The 26998-nt window shown below is 72.3% G+C and overlaps 4 protein-coding genes across 4 annotated transcripts; 1 reads left to right on the top strand and 3 right to left on the bottom strand.

Annotated features, from left to right (window-relative positions):
• Positions 1–4342: 4342 nt before the first annotated feature.
• Positions 4343–6541, top strand: C1QL4 (complement C1q like 4). The gene is made up of 2 exons (XM_068921495.1): positions 4343–4882; positions 6352–6541. Exons 1-2 carry the CDS (start codon positions 4343–4345, stop codon positions 6529–6531), a joined length of 720 nt encoding a protein of 239 aa, XP_068777596.1. The 3' UTR covers positions 6532–6541.
• Positions 6542–7772: 1231 nt separating this feature from the next.
• On the bottom strand, positions 7773–11208 carry TROAP (trophinin associated protein). The gene is made up of 11 exons (XM_068921493.1): positions 11143–11208; positions 10351–10610; positions 10191–10234; positions 9962–10077; positions 9805–9859; positions 9597–9688; positions 9411–9497; positions 9222–9311; positions 9050–9115; positions 8218–8472; positions 7773–8068 (listed from the first exon to the last, which is right to left on the bottom strand). The coding sequence occupies exons 2-11, from the start codon at positions 10587–10589 to the stop codon at positions 7985–7987; spliced, it is 1128 nt and encodes a 375-aa protein (XP_068777594.1). The 5' UTR covers positions 10590–10610; positions 11143–11208; the 3' UTR covers positions 7773–7984.
• Positions 11209–11999: 791 nt separating this feature from the next.
• Positions 12000–16404, bottom strand: PRPH (peripherin). Its single transcript, XM_068921116.1, has 9 exons — positions 16043–16404; positions 14233–14293; positions 13845–13940; positions 13624–13773; positions 13415–13540; positions 13123–13343; positions 12998–13047; positions 12579–12655; positions 12000–12500 (listed from the first exon to the last, which is right to left on the bottom strand). The coding sequence occupies exons 1-9, from the start codon at positions 16402–16404 to the stop codon at positions 12453–12455; spliced, it is 1191 nt and encodes a 396-aa protein (XP_068777217.1). The 3' UTR covers positions 12000–12452.
• Positions 16405–18388: 1984 nt separating this feature from the next.
• LOC104149555 (tubulin alpha-1C chain) lies at positions 18389–22479 on the bottom strand. The gene is made up of 4 exons (XM_068921490.1): positions 22320–22479; positions 20283–20505; positions 20048–20196; positions 18389–19429 (listed from the first exon to the last, which is right to left on the bottom strand). The coding sequence occupies exons 1-4, from the start codon at positions 22320–22322 to the stop codon at positions 18455–18457; spliced, it is 1350 nt and encodes a 449-aa protein (XP_068777591.1). The 5' UTR covers positions 22323–22479; the 3' UTR covers positions 18389–18454.
• Positions 22480–26998: the final 4519 nt, after the last annotated feature.

Below are 26998 nucleotides of genomic sequence, written 5' to 3' on the forward strand. Positions count from 1 at the left end.
TGCCGCGGGGCTGGCGCTGGGACAGCGCTCCGGCTTTGTGCGTTCGTTCTGCCCCCAGCCCCAATGCACCCCTGCAGCCCCCAGCCCCCACAGCATCCCCACTGCAGCCCCCGGCCCTGCTGCATCCCTGCTGCATCCCCACAGCCCCCCTGCAGCCCCTGGCCTCCTGGCCCCCGCAGCATCCCCACTGCATCCCTGCAGCCCCTGGCCCTGCTGCATCCTCTCTGCACCCTCGCAGCCCCTGGCCCCACTGCATCCCCATTGCATCCCTGCAGCCCCCCTGCATCCCCGCAGCCCCTGGCCCCCTGGTCCCTGCAGCATCCCCATTGCATCCCCGCAGCCCCGGTGCATCCCCCAGCCCCCTGGTCCCCACTGCATCCCTCCTGCATCCCTGCAGCCCCCAGCCCCCCGGTCCCCACCACATCCCTGCTGCATCCCCGCAGCCCCCAGCCCTGCTGCATCCCTGCAGCTTGCTGCCCTGCCCCGGGCTCCTCTCCCCGAGCTGCCGGTCCCCACGGCCGGCTGGGGGGCAGCCGGGGCCCCGCACGGGGGGGGAAACGGCTCGGCCGGCAGCGGAGGGCAGGATGCGGCCCGGCCCCCGCACCCCCCCGCTGCCTCTCTCGCCGGACCTGACCTTTCTCTCCTCCGCCGCCTCTATTTTTACCACCGGCGTTTGCTCTCCTCTCCCTCCCCTTCCGCGCTCCGCCTCGCCCCCGGCCCCGGCAGCACCCGCGGAGCCGGACCGGACCGGACCGGGACGCCTGGGCCCCTCGGACCCCCCGGCCGCGGCTGGGCGTCGTGTCCCCGAGGGGACGGGGGCGCCCGGTAATTAGCGCTCGGGATTTCCCCGCGCCGGCCTCGCTAATTAATTCGCTCTTGCTGCTCATTAGGCTCCGCGGCGCGGGGCTGCCGGCGGCCCCCGGTGCCGCCCCCGGCCCGGAGCCCCCCGCCCGGCCGTCGAGCCAGCCCGAGCCCGGCCCCGAGCGCGAGGGAGATGCTCCAGCCGCTGTAATTTGTTGCACAAACATTGCTTTTTTTTTTTTTCCTTTTTCCCCCAGAATTGCATTGATCCTCCTGCATAAAGGCCCCATAAATCCATCTAATATCCCGGCTGATTGATTATCGCCCTTTCAAAGGGAGCTGGCCAGGCCTGCAAATTTAAGAACTATGTGGATAAATTACACATGCAATCGCAAAGGGTAGAGCATCTCCCGTCACCCCCCCACCCTGACATGGGAACAGGCGTGTGCACACGCACACACAGCGCATACACACGTGCGCACATCACACCTGGAGGCGCAGCCGCACCACGAGGACGCGCGCAGATCCCTGCGCACAGACACGCGTGTGCAAAGCCGCCACCTGCCCGAAGCCACCCCAGGGCTCTGCTCCCACCCCGGGGACGCCCGGACGTCCCCGAGACCCCCTCGAAGGGGCCTGGTTGCTCCAGGAGGGGCGTGCGGGGAACTGAGACGTGCCCCCGGGGCAGGGCAGAGCCGGGGGTGCCCCCAGGGCCGGGGGCTCTTTGCCAGTTTTTCCTCTCTTCCCTTTTTTTGGGTTTTAATTGCTCCGAGCATGCAGATGAGAGGCGCTCCGGAGGGCGGCTCGGGAAGCGGCACCTCTCCCAGGAGCGCAGAGGGCAAGACTCCGCTTTGCATAAAGGAGCAAATTCAGTCAAGATTTGAAAAGAGCAGCCATAAATCAGATCCCAAAGCACAAATGTCCCCGCTCCTCCGCCAAGATGAATGTGGAAGCAGGAGCGGCGGCAGCTGGGGGCCGGGAGCGGCGGAGCCGGAGGCAGATCCCCCCCTGAGGCGCGGGGCCCGGCTGCCGCGGCACGGTGTGCGACACGCTCGCGTGCGCCGGCTCGGCGGGCCAGTGCCGCGGCCCGCGCCGGCTCCCAGCTTCCCGGAGCAGAGGGGGCCGCGGACACCGGCCGGCCCGGCGCTCGGCCCCGCGCCGCTGCCCCGCTGCACGGAGCGTGACGGGCCCGCGGCGTCCCCCCCGTGCACCCCGCCGGCTGTGCAGGGAGCCGGGGCCGGCACGCACACACACACACACACACACACACGGCCCGGTGCATGCCCGCACAACATACACCTGGCGCACACACACACACCCCCTGCAACTGTCTGCAACACACACATGCACACACACACACCCTGCGTCCTGCACACTGCCTGCAACACACACTGCACCCCGCACACTACCTGCAACACACGTACCCTGCCTGCAACACACACCCCCTGCACACGCACACCCCCTGCACACGCACACCCCCTGCACCCTGCCTTCACGCATCACCCTGCAGCACACCCCTGCACCCCGAGCCCTGCACACACACACACCCATGCCGCCTGTACCCTGCACGCCCCCTGCACATACACCCACGGACCCTGCACACCGCCTGCAACACACACTCACACCGCCTGTGCTTAGCACATACGCACACACACCCTGCACCCCCAACAGACACAGCTGTGCACCCAGAAAGTACACACACCCTCATATCGCCTGTACCCATCTCACACACACAGAAATGCACACCCATGCACCCAACACCCCTGCGCACACACAAGTGTCCCCACAGGCGCGCACATGCACACACACTGCTCCCACACCCAGCACCCCCCACCCACTCACACCAGCACCCATCACACACACACCTGAACCCAGCACCTCCCCTGCAACACACGCACACACAGCCGTGCACCCTGCAAGCGCACACACACGCACACCACCTGCACACCTTTCCCCATACCCCTCAACACACGTCCCCTTGCACAGACACCCAGCCTGCACCCCCTGCAGCACGCACACCCCCCTGTACCCCCCCCGGCACCCAGCACACCCTGCACAGACACGCACCCCGGCACCCAGCACTCCGTGCACACGCGCACCCCCAGCCAAACACCCCTGCACACACACACACACACACACACACACCCCACACCCCCTGCACACACAGAAACACACCTGCACACCCAGACACCCCCTCCACACACCCCTTGCACCCAGCACCCCCTGCATAAACACACCCCCCCGTGCACCCCCCCCCGTGCACACACACACACACACTCCCCCGCACACCCCCACACCTGCACGCCCACGCTCCCCGCGCAGCCAGCCCCCCCCGCTCCCGCCCCTCCCGCCGCGCCCGGGGCCGGGGCTCGCGCCGTCGAGCGGCGGCGGCGGCGGCGGCGCGGGGCTGCGGCTCGGCGGCGGCGGCTCCACGTGCGCTCCGGGCCGCGGGCGCCAGGTACCGGCGGCACCGGGGGCGGGCGGCGGCGGCGGCGCGCACCCCGGGGACCCCGAGCGCGGCGGGGGGGCCGCGGCACCGGCCGGCCCTGGCGCAGCCGCCCCGGGCGTCGCTGTCCCCCCTCCCCGGCCCGCCGCCCCTGCCGCCGGGGCGCACCGGGCGGAGCGCGGCGCGGCGGGGCTCCGGCGGCGTCCCCGTTCCCGGGGGGTCCTTCCCGTTCCCGGCGGTCCCGCTCCCGGGGGGGCTCCCGCTGCCGGGCAACTTGGCGAGAAGTTGCCCCGCGGGTCGGGGCGGCTCCGCGCTCCTGCGGCTCCATCCCGGCTCCGGTCCCGGCTCCATCAGCGGCTCCGGTCCCGGCTATATCCACAGCTCCGGCCCCGGCTCCGGTCCCGGCTCCATCAGCTGCTCCGGTCCCGGCTATATCCACAGCTCCGGCCCCGGCTTCGGTCCCGGCTCCATCAGCTGCTCCGGTCCCGGCTATATCCACAGCTCCGGCCCCGGCTTCGGTCCCGGCTCCATCAGCTGCTCCGGTCCCGGCTATATCCACAGCTCCGGTCCCGGCTTCGGTCCCGGCTCCATCCCGGCTTCGGTCCCGGCTCCATCAGCGGCTCCGGTCCCGGCTATATCCACAGCTCCATCCCCGGCTCTACCAGCGGCTCCGGTCGCAGCCCCGGTCCCCGCTCCATCCCCGGCTCCATCAGCAGCCCCGGTCCCGGCTCCATCCCCGGCTCCGGTCCCAGCCCCGGTCCCGGCTCCGTCAGCGGCTCCATCAGCGGTTCCCATCCCCGGCTCCACCAGCGGCTCCGGCCGGTCCCAGCCCCGGTCCCGGCTCCGTCAGCGGCTCCGGTCCCGTTTCCACCAGCGGCTCCGGTCCCAGCCCCGGTCCGGGCTCCATCCCCGGCTCCGCTGCCGCTGACATCCGCCGCCCCACCGTCGGCTCGGCTCCTCGGCCGGCGCAGCCCCGACCGGCTGCGCGGCCCCGGCGGCACCATCGCGCCCAAGGGCGAGCCCGACCTGCTGGCGCTGGCCGCCGCCCGGCTGAGCCGCCGGCGGCGGGTGGCGGCGGCGGCCGTCGGCGTGGCCATGGTGCTGGTGCTGCTCGTGGCCATCCCGCTGCTGGTGCACAGCTCCAAGGCCGCGGCGCACTACGAGATGCTGGGCAGCTGCCGCATGGTCTGCGACCCCTACCCGGGCCCCGGCCCCGGCCCCGGCGCCGAGCTGGCCGCCGCCTCGCCGCCGCCCTTCCTGCCCGGTGCCAAGGGCGAACCGGGCCGCAAGGGCCGCGCCGGCGTGCGGGGCCCCCCGGGGCCGCCGGGGCCGCGGGGGCCGCCGGGGGAGCCGGGCCGCCCGGGGCCGCCGGGGCCGCCGGGGCCGGGCCCGGGCGGCTACATCCCCTCCTTCTACAGCCCCAAAATCGCCTTCTACGCGGGGCTGCGGAAGCCGCACGAGGGCTACGAGGTGCTGCGCTTCGACGACGTGGTGACCAACGTGGGCAACTACTACGAGCCGTCGAGCGGGAAGTTCACCTGCCCCCTGCCCGGCATCTACTTCTTCACCTACCACGTCCTCATGCGCGGCGGCGACGGCACCAGCATGTGGGCCGACCTCATGAAGAACGGGCAGGTACGGCCCCCGCCTCCTTGCCCGAGCACCCCAAAGCGCCCGCAGCCCCTTCCCACCGGCTCCTCCAGCCCGGCTCTGCCCTGCTCCCCCAGCCCGCTCCCCCCACCCCACCTCCTTCATCCCGGCTCCTTCATCCCAGCTCCCCCCATCCCGCTTCCTTCATCCCGGCTCCTTCACCCCAGCTCCTTCACCCCGGCTCCCCCCATCCCGCTTCCTTCATCCCGGCTCCTTCACCCCAGCTCCTTCATCCCAGCTCCCCCCACCCCGGCTCCTTCATCCCGGCTCCCCCCATCCCGCTTCCTTCATCCCGGCTCCCCCCATCCCACTTCCTTCATCCCAGCTCCCCCCATCCCGCTTCCTTCATCCCGGCTCCTTCACCCCAGCTCCTTCACCCCGGCTCCCCCCATCCCGCTTCCTTCATCCCGGCTCCTTCACCCCAGCTCCTTCATCCCAGCTCCCCCCACCCCGGCTCCTTCATCCCGGCTCCCCCCATCCCGCTTCCTTCATCCCGGCTCCCCCCATCCCGCTTCCTTCATCCCAGCTCCCCCCATCCCGCTTCCTTCATCCCGGCTCCTTCACCCCGGCTCCCCCCATCCCGCTTCCTTCATCCCGGCTCCTTCATCCCAGCTCCCCCCATCCTGCTTCCTTCATCCCAGCTCCCCCCATCCCACCTCCCCCCTATCTCGGTTCCCCCCTCCCGTCCCAGCTGCCCGCCCTGCGCCCGGCAGAGCAGCCCTGTCCCGGCCACCCGGCATCTCGGCGGCCTCCCGGGGTACCGGGCACGAAACGTGCCGCCGGGCCGGGGCCGCCGGTGCTCGCAGGGGACGGGAGCTTTGTCCCGGCCGGAAAACCCGGGAGCTCCAGCGGCAGCGGCGGGGAGGGGGCTCGGCCGAGCCCGTCGGGGCACAGCCCGGCCGCCCGCGCCGGGGCAAGCGGCGGTGCCGCGGTCCCGCCGCCCGGCAGCTCCGGTAGCGGCGAGGACGCGGCCGGCTTCGCCCCCGACGGTTTCCTTTCGTTAGGGATAAAGGAGGCGTCGATCGGCCGCGATCCCCACCGGGTGCTGCCCCCCCCGGTGGGGGACCGGGAGCGCCGGTAAAGCAGGGGGCAGCGCCGGGGGGGGCAGAGCCAGGGGGGCCCCGGGGTGGTCCCGACCCCGAGCTCTGCCGCAGCCACGCAGGGGGCACCGGTGGCCACGACACCCCCTGCTCGCCAGGACCCCCGTCCCCACCGGGACCCCCGTCCCCGCCGGGCTCGGGGCAAGCGGGGGCCACGGCAGGGAGGACCCCGGCTGTCACCGGCCGGAGTCAGCTAGGGAGCAGCTGGGGAGCCCGGACGCCTGGGTCCCCGGCCGGGCTCTGCCGCAGACGGGCTGCGTGACCTTGAGCGCCGGCGGGCAGCGGAGGCCGAGCGGGGCCAGCTCAGCACCCCGGCCCGGGGACCGCCGCGGTGGCTCACGGCTGTGCCCCCAGGTGCGGGCCAGCGCCATCGCCCAGGACGCCGACCAGAACTACGACTACGCCAGCAACAGCGTCATCCTGCACCTGGACGTGGGCGACGAGGTGTTCGTCAAGCTGGACGGCGGCAAGGTGCACGGCGGCAACACCAACAAGTACAGCACCTTCTCGGGCTTCATCATCTACCCGGACTGAACCGGGGGCCCCCGCGCCCCGCTGCCGGGGGGCCGGGCACCGCCGGGGACAGGGCGGTCCCCTGCGCGAAGGGGGGCCGGGAGCCCCCCAGCCCCGCGGAGGCTCTGCAGGTAAACGCATAACTGCATGTTTCCCCGCCGCTGCTGGGCTCCCCGCGGCGGCGGCAGCAGCCCGGCAGCGGTGCAGGGCAGCCCTGCGGCGAGCCGCCCCCGGGCGCGCGTCTGCACGAAGGTGCCCCTGCCCCCGTGCGCGCGGCACAAGCGTGTTTGCCCACGCGTGCGCTGCCCCAGCGCCCTCCATCCGCCGCAGCACGGCCGTCCCCAGCTACAACCCGGGCAGGGGCGCGCCAGCTCCGTGCTACGCGCGTGCCCGCTCCCCTCCGCGCGTGCACGCACGCGCCCTCTGCACGCTCACGCATGCCGTCCCCGGTACACACGTGTAAACGCACACCCGCCCGCGGCGCACACACACACCCGTGCACACGCACACCCGTGCACTGTCCTGCATGCCAGCACCAGCCCCCGGCTGTCGCCCCCCGGGGCCGCGCAGCCCCGCGCACGCCCTCGCTGCACCCGCACCGCCCCGGAGCCGAGCGGTGTCCCCGTGCCGCCCGGGGCTGTCCCCGTCCCCGAAACATGTGTCTGATCGTTGGACTCTGTGTCCCCCCCCAATAAAACACTCTGGTTTTGGACAGGCAGCCGCTGGCTTTGCCTCCCGCGCCGGCCCGGGGGGCTCAGCGGGCGCACAGGGGACAGCCCGGTGGGGGGGGGGAACGCGCGCCCCGTCGCCCCGCGGCGCTGGCCCCGTCTGCTGCCTGTCACCGCTCGGCGCGTCACGGCGGCGGTAACGAGCTCGCCGGCGGCCACGGTAATTGGCACCTTCCCGCCGAGCAGGCTGGGAACCCGCGCGGAGACGGGGCCGGGCCCCCTCCCCGCGTGCACACGCGTGTGCGCACGCGCGGCGGACACGGCCTGGGGCTGGGGGCACCGCGCGGCACCCGGGACGCCCCAGGGAGGGAGCCCCCGGCTGTGCTGACCCCGAAGGGCTGCATTTGGGGGGGGGGGCCCTGGGGCAGCAGCGGGACCCAGGTGTCCGGGTGGCCCTGTCCCCTGCGCGTGGCCGCGGGACGGTGCTGCCATCGCGTGGCCAGCGGCTGGGATGGCTCAGCTGCGGGGACACCGCGGTCCCATTGCTCTGCAGGGAGGGGCTGCCCCCCACCGCAGGAGACCCTACAATAACATGCGAGTGCAAACGGTAGTTTATTACCCGCGCGGGCGCAAACGTTATCGTGGGTGCGAGCCTCCGGCCGGGCGTCCGGGGGCTGCGCGTCCAGCTGGGCCCCCCCGTGCACCGGGCAGGGGAACGTCCCTGTCCCCAGCGGGGACAGCCGGCTCGACGGGGGGGCTGGGGGCAGCGTGGCGGGGGTCCGTCCCCGTCCCCTCCGCTGGGCTCCTCACCCCGGCCGGCCCAGGCTGGGGGGCGGCGAGTCGTCCGTGCCGTCGCCGCCGGCCCCGGGGCGGCTGATGGGGATAAAGTGCTGTGGGGAGAGAGGGGCACCGTCAACCCAGGCCCCCCCCCACCTCACCCCCCGCCCCCGGGGGCAGGACCCCGGCGTCCGGCCCCCCCCTCCTCCCCACCGCCGCTGCACAGGGGCGGCCGCGAGGGGTCCCGGGCGCGCCGACCCACCTTGGCGTCCTGGGCGCGCAGGAGCTGCCCGACGGGCTCGGGGCAGCGCGGGGGCCGGGGGGGGGGCCGGGGGGGCCGGCTGGTGTAGAAGGCGCACTCGTCGTCCAGGCAGGCCTCCTGGAAGCGCTGCGAGGCCGCCAGCAGCCAGCCCAGGCGCTGGCGCAGCGCCGCCAGGCGGGACGCCGGCACGGCCAGGGCCCCCCCCGGGCCGGGGGCGACGGCGGCGGCGGGGACGCTGCCCTGCCCGTCCCCCTCCTGGTCAGGAGGGCACAAGGAGACAGTCGGGGACACAGGCCCCCCCCCCCGGACCCCTTCCTCCGTCCCACCCTGCAGGGTCCCCCCATGTCACCCCCCAGGGAACCCGCAGTCCTGACCCCAGGATCCGCCCCCCACCCTGACACTGAGCGGCCCCAGGGCTCACCCAGCCCCCCAGGACCCTCCCATCTCCCCAGAGCCCCCCGTCCCCAGGACCCAACCAGCCCCCCAGGACCCTCCCATCTCCCCAGAGCCCCCCCCATCCCGACATCCGAGTGTCTCCCCGCTGTCCCCAGGGCCCAACCAGCCCCCCAGGACCCTCCCATCTCCCCAGAGCCCCCCCCACCCCGACATCGAGCATCTCCCCCCCCGTCCCAGGGCTCACCCAGCCCCCCAGGACCCTCCCATCTCCCCAGAGCCCCCCCCCCGACACAAAGGACCCCTCTCCCGTCTCCAAGACGCCCCCCGCTCTACAGGACCCCTCCCACCCCCAGAGGACCCCCCGCCGGCACCAAGGGTCACCCCTGTCCCCAGACCTCCCCCCCGGACCTCCGAGGGACCCCCAGCCCCAGCCTGCCTTCTCCGTCGCCTCTGGGTCCTGCTGTCCCTCGTCCCCCACAAAGAGCTGCACCACGGTCGTGTCCTGGGTGGGGGGGGGGCACAGTGAGTACGGGTAAGGGGTCCCCACCACCCCCCGGAGCCCCTCGGGGGGGCCCCCATGGGCTCCCCCCCCCCCCCCAAACACTCACCCGGGGCGGGCCGGCGTGCTCGGTGGCGCGGGGCTCGGTCTCGGGGCTGGCCGGGGGGGACAGGGGCAGGCGGCAACGCGCGGCAGGGGTCTGCGGGGGGCACGGTGCCGTGAGCGGGGCTTGGGGGCGGGGGGCCGCAGCAGACCCCCCTCCTGGCGACGATGGAAAGGTTGGGGGGGGGGCACCCACCTGCTGGGCACCCGCCGGCGGGCGCCGGGCGCAGGGCGTGCGGGGCGTGCGGAAGAGGGGCGGCCGCTGGCTGCAGTGCTGGAGGCGCTGCGGGGACGAGGCGGTGGGGAGGGGGCCGGTGGGACCCCGGCAGAGGGCCCAGGCATCCGGGTCCCGGCCCGGCCCCCCCCCCCCCCCAATACCCACCTCCGCCCGGGTGAGGGGCACGCGGCGGGCAGAGCCGAAGGGCGAGCGGAAGCGGGCGTCCGCCGTGCCGGCCACCACCGGGGTCTCGGCACCTGCGGGGAGGGGGGGCGAGGGGGGTCCTGAGCTGCGGCCGGACCCTCCGGGTGGGGGGAGGATGGGACCCCCCCGAGGGGGCAGCCAGGACCCCGGCCAGCCCCAAGCCACCTACCTGGGGGGCACCGCGCCGTGGGGCTGCTCTCCGGCGGCACCGACACCCGGCGCTCCTGGGGGGGGGGGGAGACATCAGTGGGGGGCTGGGGTGTCCCCTGCCCGGTCACACTGGTTTTGGGGGGAGAGACCCCGCACCCCCCCCCACCCCGACTCACCGCGGAGGGGGGGCACCCAGGGGTGCCGCGCAGTGGGACGCGGCGGGCCAGGCCGAGGGTGCCGGCGGGCCCCACGGCGGCCAGGCCCAGCCCCAGGTCCGGCCCGGAGTCACCATCTGTGGGGAGAGGGGGTGGTTATTGGGGGGGGGGCGAGGAGCCGGCACCCCCCCCAACAGGGTGGAAAGAGGGGGGTCGCCCGGACGCCTGGGCCCCGCTGGGCTGCACTCACCTGCCTTGGCGGCGCCGGCGGGACCCCCGTGCGCAGGCCGGGTGCTGCCGAGAGAGGCAGGAACCCCATTGAGCCCGACGGGCGCTGCCACTCGTGTGGCGAGCTGGCCGGTCTCAGCCGCCGCCGCTCCCCCCCCCCCCAACCCCACTGCACCCCTCACCTGCACGTCGAGCTGGTTGGCCCCTGGGGCTGGGGGGGCCGGGGGGCCAGGGGCCGCAGCGGCACGCGCTGGGCCAGGCCGCCCCCCGGCGCGGCGGGGGAGACGGTGCCAGTACCGGTGCTGGTACCGGTGCCGGGGGGGCCGCGGGCGAGGAGGGGGAGGCGGCTGCAGCCCCGTGCCCCCGGCGGCCGGTTCTCCTTGCCGGGCGGGGGGCCCGGCGCCTGCTGGGCTTCGGCCATGGCCAGGGGGCCGCGCGCCACCTGAGGTGGGGGGGGCGGTGTGACGTCATCGAGGACCCCCCCCATCCCCAAACCCTCCTGAAGGTCCCTCCCGGGGACTCCTCTAGCCCGCCCCCCCGACCCCCCCAAGTGAGGTATCCCCGAGCCCCCCCCCCAATGCTGCCGCTCGGCTACCCCCAGCCCCGGGGTCGCCCCCCCAGCGTGACGTCATGGAGGACCCGCTCCTGGGGACACCCCCCCGCGTGACGTCACCAGGGACCCGCTCAGGGGGACACCCCGCCCCACGCGACGCCACGGGGTCCCTCTCTTGTGTCCCCAAGCCCCCTTCCCATCCCCACCCCATGGGTCCCCCCTCCCCATTCTGGGATCACCCCTCTAATGACGTCATTCGTGTCCCCCAAGGGATCCCCCCCACACGGGACGCCCCGGTGTGACGTCACCAGGGCCCCCAAATGTACCCCAAAGGGGATTGCCCGCACACCCCCACCACACACCCCGGGGGGGGGTCCCCCGACCCCCCCCGTGACGTCACCCCCGCGCCCCGCGCGCGCACCCGCGTCCGCCTGGCACGGTCCCGCCCGCTCCGCGGCGCCGCCGGTTTGTAGAATAGCAACCGCGTTGATTGGCCGAGGCGCGGGGCGGGGCCGGCGCGGGGCGGGCCAATGAGTGGCGCGAGAGGCGGGGCTCGAAGGATCTCCCGCGTTTCTATTGGTCGGCACCACTCTAGGGCCCGCCCACCCTCCGGCCGTGCACAGCCTATCAGCGCGAGGGGGCGGTCTCACGAGGGAGCGCCTGACCATAGAGAGGAAGGGCTGGATAGAGCGGCGGGAGGATTGTGGGATTGTGGGGGTCGGCCTCCGGGGGGTTGCAGCACCCATGGGCGCCGCTGCCGCGCCCCCGGGCCGTGCACCCCGCACCATGCACCCAGCCCTGCAGCCCTGCAGCCCTGCGTCCTGCACCATGCACTCAGCACCATGCACCCTGCATCTTTGCTCCCTGCATCCCTGCACCCAGTCCTGCACCCTGCATCCTTGCTCCCTGCATCCCTGCGCCCCGCTCTGCACTATGCACCCAGCCCTGCACCACGCACCTAGCCCTGCAGCCCTGCATCCGTGCTCCTTTCTCCCTGCCTCCTTGCTCCATGCACCTGCCCTGCAGCCTCGCATCGTCCACCTTTGCTCTCCGCGCCCAGCCCTGCTCCGTCCACGCACCCACCCTGCACCCTCTGTGCCCAGCACCCAGCCCCAGGCTGCACCCACGGCTCGTAGCCCCGGCTCCAGCCCTGTGCATGCCCGCAGGCTGCACCCCCAGGCCAGTCCACGTCCCAGCCCCAGCGCTCCCTGTGCACCGGCCCTGCACCCCGTGGACCCGCAGATGTGACGCCCCGCAGACACCAGTGACACCAGCCCTGTCCTCACTGCAGTCTTTATTGGCCAAGCAGGATGGGGACATTTGCAGGGCCGTGAGCTAGGGCCGGCCGGCCAGCCGGGCAGGCACCCCCAGCACCCCCCCCACTGGCCCGCACCCTCTGGCCCCCCGGGGTTGGAGCATCATCCCGAGCCCCACGGCACGGCCGGGGTGAGCAGGGGACATCGGAAGGACCCGGGGAGGGGACAGCACCAGGGACAAGCAGCACACCATCGAGGCAAGGGCAGCCAGGACGCTGGGTCGGGCAGGACGGGGTGCTCAGGAAAACGCTGAATCCAGCTGAGTTTCCAATACCCATAAATACAAGGGGGAAGGAACCGTTTTTGGAGCCCTGGCTCCACGTGCAGCGCTTGGCGCAGCAGCGCTGGGGCCGCATCCTGCCAGGGCGCTCGGCGGCTCCGGTGCCAGCCCGCGCCGAGCCCGTGTCCAGCTGCGTCACTGCTCGGGCTCCGCTCGCTCCTTGTGCATCTCCGTCACCACCTGCTGCGGGGGGACGGCGGCGTCGGGGACGCGGTGACCCGGGCTCCCCCCCCCGCCGCGGCCGCCGGCCCTGGCGCTCACCTGCCCGTCCTGAGTCTCCATGGTTTTGACGAGCACCATCCTCCTCGCGTGCGTCTCCGCCGGCTCCGGCTCAAACGCTGGGGCACAGACAGGCTGTCAGCCGCCCCCCGAGCCCCCCGTCCCGCTGCCCGCGGGTGCGATGCCACCCTGGGGTGCACGCGGGCGCAACGTTGTCTCGGCAGGCACGTAGGCACAGTGCCACCCTGGGGCGCACACAAGCATGGTGCTGTCTCGGGGTACGATGCTGTCGTGGGGTGCGCACACGTGCAATGCCACCCGGGGGGGGGGCAATGCCAGTCTGGGGTGCTCGTGGGTGCAATGCTGTCTCGGAGTGCAAGTGGGTGCGATGCCACCGGGGCACGAACAGGGGACACACTGGGGCCCCCCGCGAGGGTCCCCCCAGCGCGGCTGCCCCTCACCTGAGTGCCTGGTGCCGACGGGGGCCGCAGCAAGCGCGGGCACGGCGATCCTGGGGGGACAGCGGGTGAGCGGGGGCCGGCCCCGGGCGGCCGGCCGGCCCCGGCCGGGGGTGCGCGGGGCTCACCGGCTCTCCTCGCCCTCCAGCAGCTGGCGGTACGCGGCGATCTCGCCGTCCAGGGCCATCTTGACGTGCAGCAGGTCCTGGTACTCGCGCAGGTGCCGGCCCATCTCCTCCTTCGCGCGCTCCATCTCCTGCTCGAGCCGGCCCACGGCGGCCCGGTAGGTGCCGACCTCGGCGCCGAACGCCGCCTCCGTCTCCCGCATCTCCCGCTGCAGCGCCGCGTTCTGGGGGGGGGGGGCGGGGGGATGAGGGGGGGGCGGCGGCGCGGGGCCCCCGCCGCCCCCGCCGCCCTCACCGTGCCCTCGAGCCCGTCCAGCTCGCAGGCGAGGCTCTGGATGCGCCGCCGCGCCGCGCTCCTCTCCTGCTTGGCCAGCCGCAGCGCCTGGCGGTTGCGGTTCGCCGCGTCCGAGAGGTCGGCGAACTGCGGGGCCGGGGGGGGGGGCCGTCAGGGCCGCCGGGGCCCCCCCAGCCCCCCCCGCCCGGCCGCCCGCCGCCACCCGCTACCTTGGACTGGTACCAGTCGTGGGCCTCCTGCAGGTTCCTCAGGGCGATGCTCTCGTACTGGGTGCGGATGTCGCGCAGGGCGGCCGTCAGGTCCGGGGTGCGCGCCTGCGCCTGCCGGCTCTGCGCCCTCGCCTCCAGCTGCCGCAGCTCCTGCGCGCCCCGCCGGCCGTCAGCCCCGGCCCCCGCCGGCCCCCGCCGCCGCCCGCCGCCCCCCGGCCCACCTCCCCGCGCAGCTTCTGCACGAACTGCATCTCGTCCACCAGCAGCTCCGTCCTGCGCTCCAGCTCCAGGCGGGACAGCGCGGCCGCGTCCACCTCCTGCGGGCAGAGGACGGGCCGAGCCGCAGGGGCGGCGCAGACGGGCCGGGACCCCCCCCCAGCCTCGCGCCAGCCCAGGGAGCGTGGGGCGCCCTGCCGGGCACCGGGCACCGGTGGGGGCCGCGTGGCTGAAGCACCCGAGGGTGAGACGGCCTCTCCGGCAGGCATGGCGCGGGGGCGCGCGTGGCCTCCGCCGTGCCCCGCGGCCGCTCCGGCTGCCCCCAGCCCCGCTGGGCCCCACACGAGCCCACCGACGTGCTGGGAGGCCCCCGGGACCCCCCCAGCCGCTCACCTTGCGGAAGAGCCGCAGGTTCTGCTCCGCGTCCTCACGCTTCTGCACCTCATCCTCCAGCCTGGCACAGCGGGAGTGAGGAGGAGCAGGGGGCCGGGGCACGGACACCCCCCCGTCCTCCGCCCCCGGCTCCCGCCGCCGCCCGGGTGCCCCGCTCTGCCCCAGCCCCAGCCCGTGCACGAGGGACGAAGGGCGAGGAAGAGGGGCCGTGGGCGCCCGAGGACCCGCTTCCCCCTCCCAGCCCCATGCGTCGACCAGGCTCTGGGGAGGGGGCAGGCGCGGGGGGGCCCTGCACAGCCCTGGCAGTGCCAGTCCCTCCTGCAGCCCCGCCAGCCCCCTCACTGGGACACAGCTGTCCCCTGGGAGGGGCCCACTGCCCCGGTCCCATCCTCCCCCAGCGCCCTCCCAGTGCTCATCCTGGTCCCCTCCCAGTTCCACCCTGCAAGGTGCTGCCACCTTGCCCAGCGCCCTGCCACACGCCCTCCCAGGGCCACCGCCCTGCCATGTCCCCTCCCAGGGCCACCGCCCTGCCCAGCACATCCCCATGCCCCTCCCAGGGCCACCCCCTTGCCACCCCTCTGCAGTGCCTGGCTCCCCCTGTCCCTCCCAGCACCCCCTGGCTCCCACTGTCCTGTCCCACCTCGTCCCTGCCGGTGTCCCCTGTGCATCCCCCGGTCTCTCCCCAGTACGCGCTCAGTCCCACCCTAGTGCACCGGCTGCATCCACCAGGCTCCCTCCCCGGTCCCCACCCCAGCGCATCCCAGGTCACCCCCCAGTCCCCACCCCAGCACTTCCTGGGGCATCCCTGGTCCCCAGCCCAGTGCATCCCAGGTCATCCCCCGGCCCCCACCCCAGTGCATCCTGGACCATCCCCCGGTCCCCACCCCAGTGCATCCCGGACCATCCCCCGGTCCCCACCCCAGCGCATCCCAGGTCATCCCCCGGCCCCCACCCCAGTGCATCCCGGACCATCCCCCGGTCCCCACCCCAGTGCATCCCAGACCATCCCCCGGTCCCCACCCCAGCGCATCCCAGGTCATCCCCTGGTCCCCACCCCAGCGCATCCCGGACCATCCCCCGGCCCCCACCCCAGTGCATCCCAGGTCATCCCCCGGCCCCCACCCCAGCGCATCCCGGACCATCCCCCGGCCCCCACCCCAGTGCATCCCAGGTCATCCCCCGGCCCCCACCCCAGTGCATCCCGGACCATCCCCCGGCCCCCACCCCAGCGCATCCCAGGTCATCCCCTGGTCCCCACCCCAGCGCATCCCGGACCATCCCCCGGCCCCCACCCCAGTGCATCCCAGGTCATCCCCCGGCCCCCACCCCAGCGCATCCCGGACCATCCCCCGGCCCCCACCCCAGTGCATCCCAGGTCATCCCCCGGTCCCCAGCCCAGCGCATCCCGGACCATCCCCCGGTCCCCAGCCCAGCGCATCCCGGACCATCCCCCGGTCCCCAGCCCAGTGCACCCCAGGCCATCCCCGGGTCCCCAGCCCAGCGCATCCCGGTGCATCTCCCAGCGCACTCCCCGGTGCCCCAGTGCTCTTCCTGACCCCTCCCCAGTCCACCCCCGGTGCCCTCCCTGTGCATCCCCCAGGCACCAGCCTAATGCATGCCCCGGTGCCCAGTGCACCATCCCGGCTGCCTCCCGCGGTGCCCAGCCCAGCGCATCCCCACGCATCCCCCCCCGGTGCCCTCCTTGGCATCCCAGGTGCATGCCCCGGCATCCCGGCTGCCTCCCGCGGTGCCCAGCCCAGCGCACGCCGGTGCCGCCTCGGCGCCCCCCGCCCCGGCGCGGGCCGCCCACCGCTGCCGCAGCGCCGCCAGGTCGGCGGCGAGCCCGTCGCGCTCGGCCTGGAGGCGGTCGCGGTCGCGGCCGAGGCGCTGCAGGCGGTCGCGCAGCTCCCGCAGCTCGTCGCGCAGCAGCCCGGCGGCGCGGCGGCGGGGGGCGGCGGCGGCGGCGCGGCCCAGCGCGGCCCGCAGCGCCCCGTTCTGCCGCTCCAGCGCCCGCACCCGCTCCAGGAAGGCGGCGAAGCGGTCGTTGAGCGCCGCCAGCTCGGCCCGCTCCGCGCTGCGCGCCGCCGCCGGCCCCCCCGCAGCGGCGGGCGGCGGCGCCCCGACGGCGCGGTGCAGCGAGGGGGCGCGGCCGCCGCCGCCGCCGCGGCTCATGGCAGCACCGGGAGAGCGGCCGCCGCCGCCACCGGCGCTTTATAGCGGGCGGCGGCTCCGCCCCGCCGGGGGGACCCGAGCGTCCCGGCGCCAGGGGAGGGGTCTCCCCGACGGGGGGGGGGGAGGGGTGCGGGGAGAGGGACCAGGCAGTACCTGGGTGCAGGGTCTGCCCCCCGGCACCATGGGGAGAGGGGTGTGGGGTGCAGGGTTCCCCCCCCCGGGGGACAGGGAGAGGGACCCGCAGGGCTCGGGGGCGCTGGGCTCTGCTGGATGGGGCGGGGGGTCCCAGGCCTGGAGCCTGGCTGGGGGGCCGCGGAGCAGCATCTGCCCCCGGGCAGGAATTGGGGGGCAGCCGCAGGGTACCTGAATCAGCCGGTGCCCCCAGGGACCGACTGCCTGAGCCAGAGCCAGAGTTGGCTAGCAAGGGGGGGTCCCTGCGGCAGGGATCACTGGGCTGGGAGCCAGTGCCAGCCCCGGGGGTCCGGCCCCCAGTGCCCCCAGCACCCCCTGGCACCAGGGCTGCTGGGAGGGGACTGGCACAGCCAGCCCATCTGCTTCACGTGGGGGGACCCCCAGGCCCTGCACCCCAGCTCCCAGGGCAGCACTGGGGGCTCTCACACCCGGGATCAAACGCCTGGGTCTCCTGCTGGCAGCCCGGATGCCTGGGCTCCCCGGAGCGGGGCCGGGCGAGCCCCTCCGCATCCGACCCATCCTCGTTCCCGGCGCACAGAGCCCCATCTCCACCCCAGTCCCATCCTGCTCGGGAGGCTGAGCCCCCGTGACTCGGCTGTGCTCAGAGCCGTGGTGCCATGCATGGGGCAGCGCCGGCAGACCAGCTCTGCCCACCCTCGCCCCCTTCCCTTCCCGGGCAGCCGCTTGCGGGAAGGCGGCACTTAGGGGAAACGCTTCGGGCCTCTGCCCAAGGGGCCACGGGGCTTCCAGAGCCGGGCAGAGACGTGGGCATGGCCAGGGCGCTGGGGACACGGAGGGCAGAAAGGTCTCACCAGGGGCTGCGCAGAGCACCATGCCCTGTGAGGGATTTAGCACCCGTTTCTGGCACTGATGCACCCAAAGCCCTTTGTGGGGTGGCACCTGGGGCTGGGCAAGGACGGTCCCCCCACAGGCTCCAGGGCAAGAGCCAGGGCATCGCAGGGCCCCCAGGGGCTGCATGGCCTGGGGGCACGCCAGGAGCCCGCTGCTGGCTGCCTTTGCTGAAGCCCCTTGGGCTGCTGGCAGCCCCCCAAGTCTGGGCTGTGGCCTGCAAGGGGCTGGGGGCTCCACACTGGGAGGGCCTGGCCTGGCTGAGGGTGCCCCTGCAAACCTTCCCCCTGCCCCAGCCCCTGACCCCCACCCAGACCGGGGGCACTGCACTGACCCCTCCAAGGCCAGCAGCCCCTGCCAAGCCAGACCTGCTGCACCCAGACACCAACGGCTCCGGCAGCACCCTGGGGGAAGCACCCCAGCCCACCTCAGCACTGTGCCCGGCCCACGCACCCCCAACCACCACCAGTGCCCACAGCTGGTGCTGGAAGGGGTCTGTGAGGCAGCAGTGGAGCAGACTGGGGGTGGCCAGGGTCAACAAGGACAACCCTGGAGGCAGCAGACCTGTCCCAGCTCCAGCAGGGATGGGGCTCCAGGTACCAGCCCAGCTTCCACCCCCTCCCTGGCCCATCTCTGCATCATGAGACCCCCAGGAACAGCACAGAGCTGGGGGTGAGACCACATCACAGGCCTGGTGCTGACAGCTCAGCACCCGTGTAACCAGCTAGGCTCTCCCAGCAGGATCCAAGCCTGAGCTGGCTGGGGGCACCCACCTCCAACTTCTTCTCCATCAGCTGCCAGCTGGCCCCACAGCCAGGCAGCCTTCCCACACAGCAGCACCATCCCCTGGGATGTCCCCACACACCCCACATGGCCTCAACTGCTCCGAGTCCTGCCCACGTCCCTGCTGAGCCAGATTCTCCACAGACAATAAACAAGAGGCCACAATGGGATGAGCAATTTTAATGAACAGTTTCAGCCACTGCAGTGGTCAAAAAGAGACAAGGCACTAGTATTCCTCCCCCTCCTCCTCGCCCTCCATGCTGTCAGCTCCCACCTCCTCGTAATCCTTCTCCAGGGCAGCCATGTCCTCCCGCGCCTCCGAGAACTCCCCCTCCTCCATGCCCTCCCCCACGTACCAGTGCACGAAGGCACGCTTGGCGTACATCAGGTCAAACTTGTGGTCCAGGCGGGCCCACGCCTCAGCAATGGCCGTCGTGTTGCTCAGCATGCACACGGCCCGCTGCACCTTGGCCAGGTCCCCCCCGGGAACCACCGTGGGCGGCTGGTAGTTGATGCCCACCTTGAAACCCGTGGGGCACCAGTCCACAAACTGGATGCTGCGCTTGGTCTTAATGGTGGCAATGGCTGCATTGACATCTTTGGGCACCACGTCACCACGGTACAGCAGGCAACAGGCCATGTACTTGCCGTGGCGAGGGTCACACTTCACCATCTGGTTGGCCGGCTCAAAGCAGGCATTGGTGATCTCTGCTACTGTGAGCTGCTCGTGGTAAGCTTTCTCAGCAGAGATGACAGGGGCATAGGTGGCCAGGGGGAAGTGGATACGGGGGTAGGGCACCAGGTTGGTCTGAAACTCGGTCAGATCGACATTCAGGGCCCCATCAAAGCGCAGGGACGCCGTGATGGAGGACACGATCTGGCTGATAAGGCGGTTCAGGTTGGTGTAGGTGGGGCGCTCGATGTCCAGGTTCCTGCGGCAGATGTCGTAGATGGCCTCGTTGTCCACCATGAAGGCACAGTCGGAGTGCTCCAGGGTGGTGTGGGTGGTGAGGATGGAGTTGTAGGGCTCCACCACAGCCGTGGACACCTGAGGTGCCGGGTAGATGGAGAACTCCAGCTTGGACTTCTTGCCATAGTCGACGGACAGGCGCTCCATGAGCAGGGAGGTGAAGCCGGAGCCGGTGCCCCCACCGAAGCTGTGGAAGACCAGGAAGCCCTGCAGGCCTGTGCACTGGTCAGCCTGTTGAGAGAGCCCCAGTTGGGTTTGGACAAGTCAGCCATGACACCACACCCTGGTCCTTCCAGGACAGGTCTAGCAGGAGCCTCCTGCCCCAAGCGAGGCCGTGGGCAGCAAGCTCCAAGCCTTTGATCTGCCAGGAACACCCTGAGCAGAGCAGCAGGTCCCACCAGCCTGGGCGCCAACCCCAGCGTGAGAACCAAGGTTCAAAGAGCTCGGGAAGCTTCACCAGTTCAACCAGCCCCTCCGGGGCACCCACACAACAGAGCCATGCAGCTCTCCTCCCCCCAGGCACAAGGCAGCCCGTTCTCCCCTTCATAGCCCAGCCACACTTGAATGGAGCTGCATTGCCACTGGGGTGAGCGTGCTGGTGCGTGGGGTACCAGGGATGGGCACAGACAGGGGCCAAGAGCAGCACAACCTGCAGCTCCCTCTGCCCCAGGCACCACCCACATCCCTCCCCAGGGCTCAGGTGCCACCCTTTGCCCTTAGGCTGATGCAGCCCATCACCTCGCCCAGGTCCAGGATGAGCTGCTAATCGCCCTCCTGCAGAGCCATTTACCTCCCCAGAGCAGCCCAGGCCACAAAGGCACCTTGAGCCCCCATTTCTCAGTCACTCACCAGCTTGCGGATGCGGTCGAGGACCAGGTCGATGATCTCTTTGCCGATGGTGTAGTGCCCCCGGGCGTAGTTGTTGGCCGCATCCTCCTTGCCCGTGATCAGCTGCTCAGGGTGGAAGAGCTGCCGGTAGGTCCCCGTGCGCACTTCGTCTGCGGGATGAGGCCAGGCACCCCGTTAGCGCCGCCGGCGGCACCACCACCACCACCAGCACCGGCACCCCCCGCCCCGCGCTCACCGATCACCGTCGGCTCCAGGTCCACGAAGACGGCGCGGGGCACGTGCTTGCCGGCCCCCGTCTCGCTGAAGAAGGTGTTGAAGGAGTCGTCGCCGCCGCCGATGGTCTTGTCGCTGGGCATCTGCCCGTCGGGCTGGATGCCGTGCTCCAGGCAGTACAGCTCCCAGCAGGCATTGCCGATCTGCACGCCCGCTTGGCCCACGTGGATGGAGATGCACTCGCGCTGCGGGGGGCACAGACCAGAGGCAGTTGGCTCTCGCTCCCTTCGGCCCCCAGCCGGGGGGCTCCCGGTCGGGAACGGGCTCAGCCCCTCATCGCTTCCCCCAACCCCAGAGTAGGGAACCGGGTTTTTATGTAGGACTAATTCCAGGTTCCCACCACCCGAGGCACATAATGGGATGGCCGGGCCGTATCAGCCTCCTGAAAGGGGCTATTCTTCGCCGTGGCTCTGCTTTGTGCCACCGAGCCACTTCCAACAAATGCAGGAGGCAGCCGGTTCGCGTCCACGGCCGAGGGAGCTCGAGGGGCCCCTGCAATTTATACAAGAACAGGCCAGTCTCCAGAGCCAGGGAACATTCCTGACGGGACCCATGGAAACAAATTCCCCTTTTCACTGCCTGATCCCTGCTCCTCCAGCAATTGTGTAACCCTCTCTGAGCTCATTTGGCCTCCATGTTAATCCTATTCTTTTGATACAAGGCCTTTTTCCTTTAAGCCAGTTTAAATCTGCAAGTGCCAGCCATCTGACTCATGGGAAAAAATGCCAGATAAGCAGCAGCGCAGGCTGTAATTTGGAGGGCCGCGGTCAGAAGACGGCGCTGAACCTGGAGGGCAGCCGGCACCTCTGACGCCAGCAAGCAGAGGCCTCCTCCACTCCTGGGAATGGCACCTGGCCACGGCTCCCACTCCTGCCCCCACGTGCAAGCCCAGGGCCCGGTAGCGCCAGCGCTTGGCCACAACCCAGCAAAGTCACCAAACAAACTCTGAGGGCCAGGGAAAGAGTTCCCCAAACACTGCGGGAAAGTCTGCGGCGAGATTCCCACGAGTTCCCGCTGCCTGGCACGGGGACGGCAGCTGGCCGAGGGGCGCTGGCTGCTGCTGGTTTTGCCCGGGCAGGAATGACAGGGTGGGGGCCTGCCCCCACCATTGCTCCACACCACTGACAGTGCCGTGACTCACCCCCACCTGGCTGCGGGTGCCAGCTCCCCAGCCCAGCCCGGGGCACCAGAGAGGCTCCCAGTGAAGGGAGCCCCCATGCCCAGTCACCAGGGACAGAGTGACAACAGGGTTACTGCAGCACCCCCAGATCTACCTTTTTGGGGCAGGTTCTCCTCCCAGCTTATGCCCTGCACAGCCTAATGGTGAGGCCCTGGCAGGAGATGGAGACCTAGGTGTCTCCTGGGACCCACCCAGGGCCCCCTTGCAACTCCAGGCCATGTGGTGCATCCCTGCATGCCCCCAAATCAAGCAGCAGAGCACCCCAGGCTGCAGGTCTGGCACATCCCTGGGACAGGGGCACCCCAACCAGCAAGCAAGCCCATGAGGAGATGGGGCCTGCTGCCCCAGGCATGCAAGTGCACCCCACACACTACCCAGGCCACAGGGCACCCAAGGACTCCCACCCCACATGCTGCCTTGCCCTCAGGGCATGCAAGGGCCTTGCATACTGCCCTGGGACACAGAGGGGCCCTGCACCCTGACCCCCAGCCCCACATGGGGCCCTTGAGGCATGCAAGGGCCCAAGGCATCCCCTGCCCCACACACACTGCCCTGGGGCACATGGAAGCCCTGCAGCTCCCTGCCCCACACGTGGCTCTAGCTTCAGGACATGCAAGGACCCCACACACTGCCCTAGAGCATGCAGCAGCCTCACAACCCTCCAATCCCCACCCCGCTCCCCCCACACCACGTGCTTCCCAAGCCCACGCAGGGGCCCCACGCCACAGCCGGGGACACACAAGGGCCATGTCCCCAAGCCACCCCGCACACCCCGGCCCCCCGCCCGGCGGGGGGGCAGCCTCGAACCCGCGCCCTCACCATGATCGCTCACTGCCCGACCAGTTATGGAGCCGCCGGTGAGAGGGACACGCGGTGCCGCGTGGGGCCGAGCCCCTTTATACCCCGGGGGGCGGGGGCGCCCGCGGAGGGGCGGGGCAAAGAGGGCGGGGACGCGTCCTTCCCTCCCCCGCGCCCCTCCCTCCCCGCCCCGCCTCCGGTGTGATTGGCCGGTTCGAACGTTGGAGGGGGGTACGTGGCGGTGACGTCACAGAGTGGAATGTGGGGCGGGGCTTGGGAGCGGGGCGGGGCCAGGAGGCCGGGCAGGGGGCGGGGAGGGGCAGGAGGGGGCAGGAGCCGTGGGAAGCCCGGCAGGCACCGGCCGTGCCAGCTCCGGCACCGTTGTTCCCCGGCCAGGGCCCGGGGCAGCTCCCGCGGGGGCAGCTCCCATATGGCAGTTCCCACGGAGCCATTCCCACGAGGCAGCTCCCGCGGGGCAGTTCCCGCGGGGCAGCTCCCGTGGGGCAGCTCCCGTGGGGCAGAGCAGGGCAGGGAAGGGGGCACCAGCTCGCACTCAGCCCTGCCCGGGGGGGCTCCGCGGGGGTGCAGCCGGCGCATCCCGTCCTGTCCCCCCGCACGCCGTGCCGGGGCCGTGAGCCGCGCAGGGGCTTCGGGGACCCTGCGCCGCAGCGGGGGGCTGGCGGGGGGCTTGGGCACGGGGGGGCCGTGGCGGCCCCGCGGCGGCCCGGGAGCGCCGGTCTCGCCGGTCTCACCGCCGCCGTCTCGCTGCTGCTTTTATTGCTGGGTTTGCCGCAATGCGGTGCTGCCCCCACCGAGCGCTGGGCTGCAGCTGCAGCCCCCTCCCCACGCCCCGCACTGGTGGCTGCAGCCCCCTCCCCACACCGGCAGCTGCAGCAGTGGCTGCAGCCCCCTCCCCACACCCCACACTGGCTGCTGCAGCTGCAGCCCCCTCCCCACGCCCCACACTGGTGGCTGCAGCCCCCTCCCCACACCCCGCACTGACTGTTGTGGCTGCAGCCCCCTCCGCACACCCCGTGCTGGTGGCTGCGGCTGCGGCCCCGCTGCACCGGCCCCTGCTCTGCCGGCCCCTGCTCCGCCATGCCCCACACCGCTGGCTCCCACCTGGCCGGGCAGGCCCCTGCACCCTGCCACCCCACAGCACGGGGGCCTGCACTGCTGTACCCTGCTACACCATGCCCTGCACCGCCATGCCCTGCTGCACCATGTCCTGCACCACCATGCCCTGCTACACCATGTCCTGATCCACCGTGCCCTGCTACACCATACACTGCACTGTTGTGCATATCCTACACCACCAGAGGCTGCACCACCATGCCCTGCACCATCGTGCCCCGCTGCACCATATCCTGCACTGCCGTGCCCTGTTACACCACGCCCTGCACCGCCGTACCCTGCTGCACCATGTCCTGCACTGCTGTACCCTGCTACACCATGCCCTGCACCGCCATACCCTGCTACACCATGCCCTGCACCGCCGTACCCTGCTGCACCATGTCCTGATCCACCGTGCCCTGCTGCACCATACACTGCACTGCTGTGCATATCCTACACCACCAGAGGCTGCACCACCATGCCCTGCACCACCATACCCTGCACCGCCGTGCCCCGCACCACCGTGCCCCGCTGCACCATACCCTGCACTGCTGTGCCTTGCTACACCATGCCCTGCACCACCGTACCCTGCACCACCATGTCCCGCTACACTGTGCCCGGCACGGCTGCACCCCGCTCTGCGCTGCCCTGCCCGCGCGGCCCCTGCGCCGCAGCTCCGTGGGGCCGGGCAGTGCCGGAGGGCTCCACGGGGCAGCGCCGGGCTGCGGGGGCGGGCGGCGAGGCCCCGGCCCCCGGCCCCGACCAGCGGCACGGGGCTCGGGGGCCCAGCGCGGCGCTGCCTCGTCTCCCTTTCGCTCAATCCGTCGCATGGATATTTACAGGGGACGAGCAGACACCGCGGTCACGTCACCCGCGCCGGGTTTCGGTAGAAAAACAGGTTAAAAATAGCAGCAGATGGGTCCCCAGGAAGTCACTTTGTCTCCCCGTGAACCGGCGCCAGGGCTGCGAGACGCAAACCGGCTCTGACAGGCGCGCCGCTCCCCGGGCCACCGCGGCCTCGCACCGCCGCTCGCCGCCGGCCGCCCTGCTCTGCGCGCCCTGGGTGCCGCGTCCTGGCCCGCCAAGCAGCCGCTCCACATCGCGTCTCCTCGCCCGGCGTGCCGCAGCCCCCGGGCAGCCCCCCGTTTCTGGGGCCGCGAGCGCCTCCCGCGCCCCAAAAGGCCCCCTCTGTGCAAGCGTCGGGGAAATAAGCACCATGAAACAGCAGCTGAGGGGAGGAAAGACGCATGCTGAGAGAGGGAGCGTGTGAAAGTCTCCCAAGGACAGATAGCGAGCCCGCCGAATGCATGAGCACTGATAAACTCGGGACACCGAGAGCCGGCCCCACGTGCCCAAGGTCGCCAGCGCACCCCGCTGCCCGCAGCCGGCAGGACGAGGCGGGGGCCGCGGGAGCAGCTGGACGCCCTGCACCGGGGCACGCGCCCGGATGGGGCCGGGGGGGCGGCGCGCAGGCGGGGGCCGCGGGAGCGAGCTGGGAGAGCAACGGGCCAGAAGCCCCCGGAGCGCCTGCCGCGGGCTGGGGGCTTCCTGGGGGCCGGGCGAGGGGGGCCCGAGGGGCGCTGGCGGCCTCTCCCGGCTCGGCCAGGCCCGGGCCACGCCGGCGGGCTGCAAACACAGCGGGGGCCCAGCAACCGTCACCAGGAGCCGCCGCGTTGCTACCAACAGTCAACACAGCACAGGCGGGGAGGAAAGTGCCTGGGGGGGGCGGCTGGGAGCACGGGGGGGCTGGTGTCCCCCCCGCCGGGATGCAATGGGGCCAGGCATCAGGGACTCCCCAGGCTGGTGTCCCCCCCACGGTGGCACGGCAGGGCTGGGCATCGGGGACCCCCCCAGGCTGGTGTCCCCCCCACGGTGGCACGGCAGGGCTGGGCATCGGGGACCCCCCCCCAGGCTGGTGTCCCCCCCACGGTGGCACGGCAGGGCTGGGCATCAGGGACCCCCCCAGGCTGGTGTCCCCCCCACGGTGGCACGGCAGGGCTGGGCATCGGGGACTCCCCCAGGCTGGTGTCCCCCCCACGGTGGCACGGCAGGGCTGGGCACCAGGGCCCAGCTAGGCAGGCTCATGCCAGCCCCGTCTCCCCACGTCCCCGGCAGAGCCCGGCAGGGTGATGGATGCCGGGGAGGGGGGATATGGGGGGGGTCTTAGCCCATGTCCTAGCAACCAGTCTCCTAGCAACCCTGTGCCGACGGTGGTTGCCTAGCAGCGGTCGGCGGGGAGACGACTGGTCTTCCATACCTAACGAGATGGGAAGGGTCTGGGAGGTTGGGGGGCTGCGGTTCCCCCCTGGTGCCTGGGACCCCCAGTGCTGCGGACCCCCGTGCCACCAGGAGCCCTTCGCCCCACGCCTGCGCACCCGGGGGCGGGGGGTGATGCCCTCACCGTCCCCGCAGCACCCCACCACCCAAACCTCGAGGCAGGGGTGGGCAGCAGACCCGGGTAAAGGAGCCGCCAGCTCCTCCTGCCCCAGCCGGGGGGGGTCCCCAAGGCAGGGGGCTGCTCCGAGCACCCCCGGCACCCGGGGACACCCTCCCGGGCGCCCACGCCGGAGCCGAGGATCCGAGAGCAGCCGGGAGACAAAGGCAGGAGGCGTTTCCCAGTATTGGGCCCATGTGGGGCCGCGTCCAAGCGACCACGATCTTATTCAGGCGCCGAAAAGCCCATTTGCAATCAACAGCTCTGGGAACCAGACAGGCCCGGAGGGAGCCGAATTTCCCGGCTGTCCCCTGCCCAGGCCCGGCGACGAGGCGAGCCCAGCGGCAGGGCCCTGCGGCCGGGCCGCGGCGGCGTGTCCGCCCCGGAGCGCCGACCGCCTTCCCCGGCATGAACAACAAAGGGCAGAAAGTCTCCCAGTGCCTCCCGACGAGATGCGACCCCGCCGCCCGGCCCGGCAGCACCCCGGCGCCCAGCTTCGCCCCTCGCCCCGGCGCGCCCTCCCCGCTCGCGAACCCAAGCGGATCCCGCTCCGCGGCCTCCCTCCGCCGGCCGGGGGGCCGTTAAACCCCTCCGGCGCGGGGGGCTGCGCAGCCCTTTGTTCTGGCGGAAGGCGCCCAAAGCGGGGTCCCTCTTTGTCTCTGGGCTCGCAGCCCCGCGGCGCCGGGAGAGCCGGGCTCCAGCCCCCCCTCTGGCTGCTTTGTGCCGCAGCTGGGCACGCGGCGCTGCGCCCCAGGGGCTGAGCAGGGCTGCTGGCGGCCAGGGGTGCAGGGACAGCGGGGACGTGGGAGCGGGGATCTGGAGCTGCCCCAAAAATCTGCATAATGTGGGAAATGCGGAGAAAAATGCGATTTCTCAGCAGAGGGGGAGCGGCGATCCTGGCGGCTCCACCTGCAGCAGCTGGCGCCAGCCCTGCCCTGCGCGTCCGGCCCGCAGAGACCCCGCGGAGCCCTCTCCCGCCCCTGAACCGGCCTGGGGGACCCTCCCCAGCCCCCCCCCCACCCCCAGCTGCTGTGGGCTCTGCAGGCGGCTGCACCAAGGCCAAACCGGGACCGTGGCCCCGGGAGCATCCGGGGGGGTGCACCAGATCGGGGCAGGGGGGCTGCGCAGGGGCTGCAGCAGATGGAGGGGGGAG

The sequence above is a fragment of the Struthio camelus genome, chromosome 28 (genome assembly GCF_040807025.1).
Source record: "Struthio camelus isolate bStrCam1 chromosome 28, bStrCam1.hap1, whole genome shotgun sequence".
Lineage (NCBI taxonomy): Eukaryota > Metazoa > Chordata > Aves > Struthioniformes > Struthionidae > Struthio > Struthio camelus.

Coding starts and splice junctions, on each gene's coding strand:
- C1QL4 (XM_068921495.1), top strand. CDS start 4,343: ATGGTGCTGGTGCTGCTCGTGGCCATCCCGCTGCTGGTGCACAGCTCC. Junction 4,883..6,351: donor ACCTCATGAAGAACGGGCAG/GTACGGCCCCCG, acceptor CTGTGCCCCCAG/GTGCGGGCCAGCGCCATCGC.
- TROAP (XM_068921493.1), bottom strand. CDS start 10,589: ATGGCCGAAGCCCAGCAGGCGCCGGGCCCCCCGCCCGGCAAGGAGAAC. Junction 10,235..10,350: donor CCAACCAGCTCGACGTGCAG/GTGAGGGGTGCA, acceptor CTCTCTCGGCAG/CACCCGGCCTGCGCACGGGG. Junction 9,116..9,221: donor AGCACGCCGGCCCGCCCCGG/GTGAGTGTTTGG, acceptor CCCCCCACCCAG/GACACGACCGTGGTGCAGCT.
- PRPH (XM_068921116.1), bottom strand. CDS start 16,404: ATGAGCCGCGGCGGCGGCGGCGGCCGCGCCCCCTCGCTGCACCGCGCC. Junction 14,294..16,042: donor CTGGCGGCGCTGCGGCAGCG/GTGGGCGGCCCG, acceptor CCGCTGTGCCAG/GCTGGAGGATGAGGTGCAGA. Junction 12,656..12,997: donor CGTCGGCACCAGGCACTCAG/GTGAGGGGCAGC, acceptor TCTGTGCCCCAG/CGTTTGAGCCGGAGCCGGCG.
- LOC104149555 (XM_068921490.1), bottom strand. Junction 20,197..20,282: donor CCTGGAGCCGACGGTGATCG/GTGAGCGCGGGG, acceptor CTCATCCCGCAG/ACGAAGTGCGCACGGGGACC. Junction 19,430..20,047: donor TCGACCGCATCCGCAAGCTG/GTGAGTGACTGA, acceptor CTCTCTCAACAG/GCTGACCAGTGCACAGGCCT.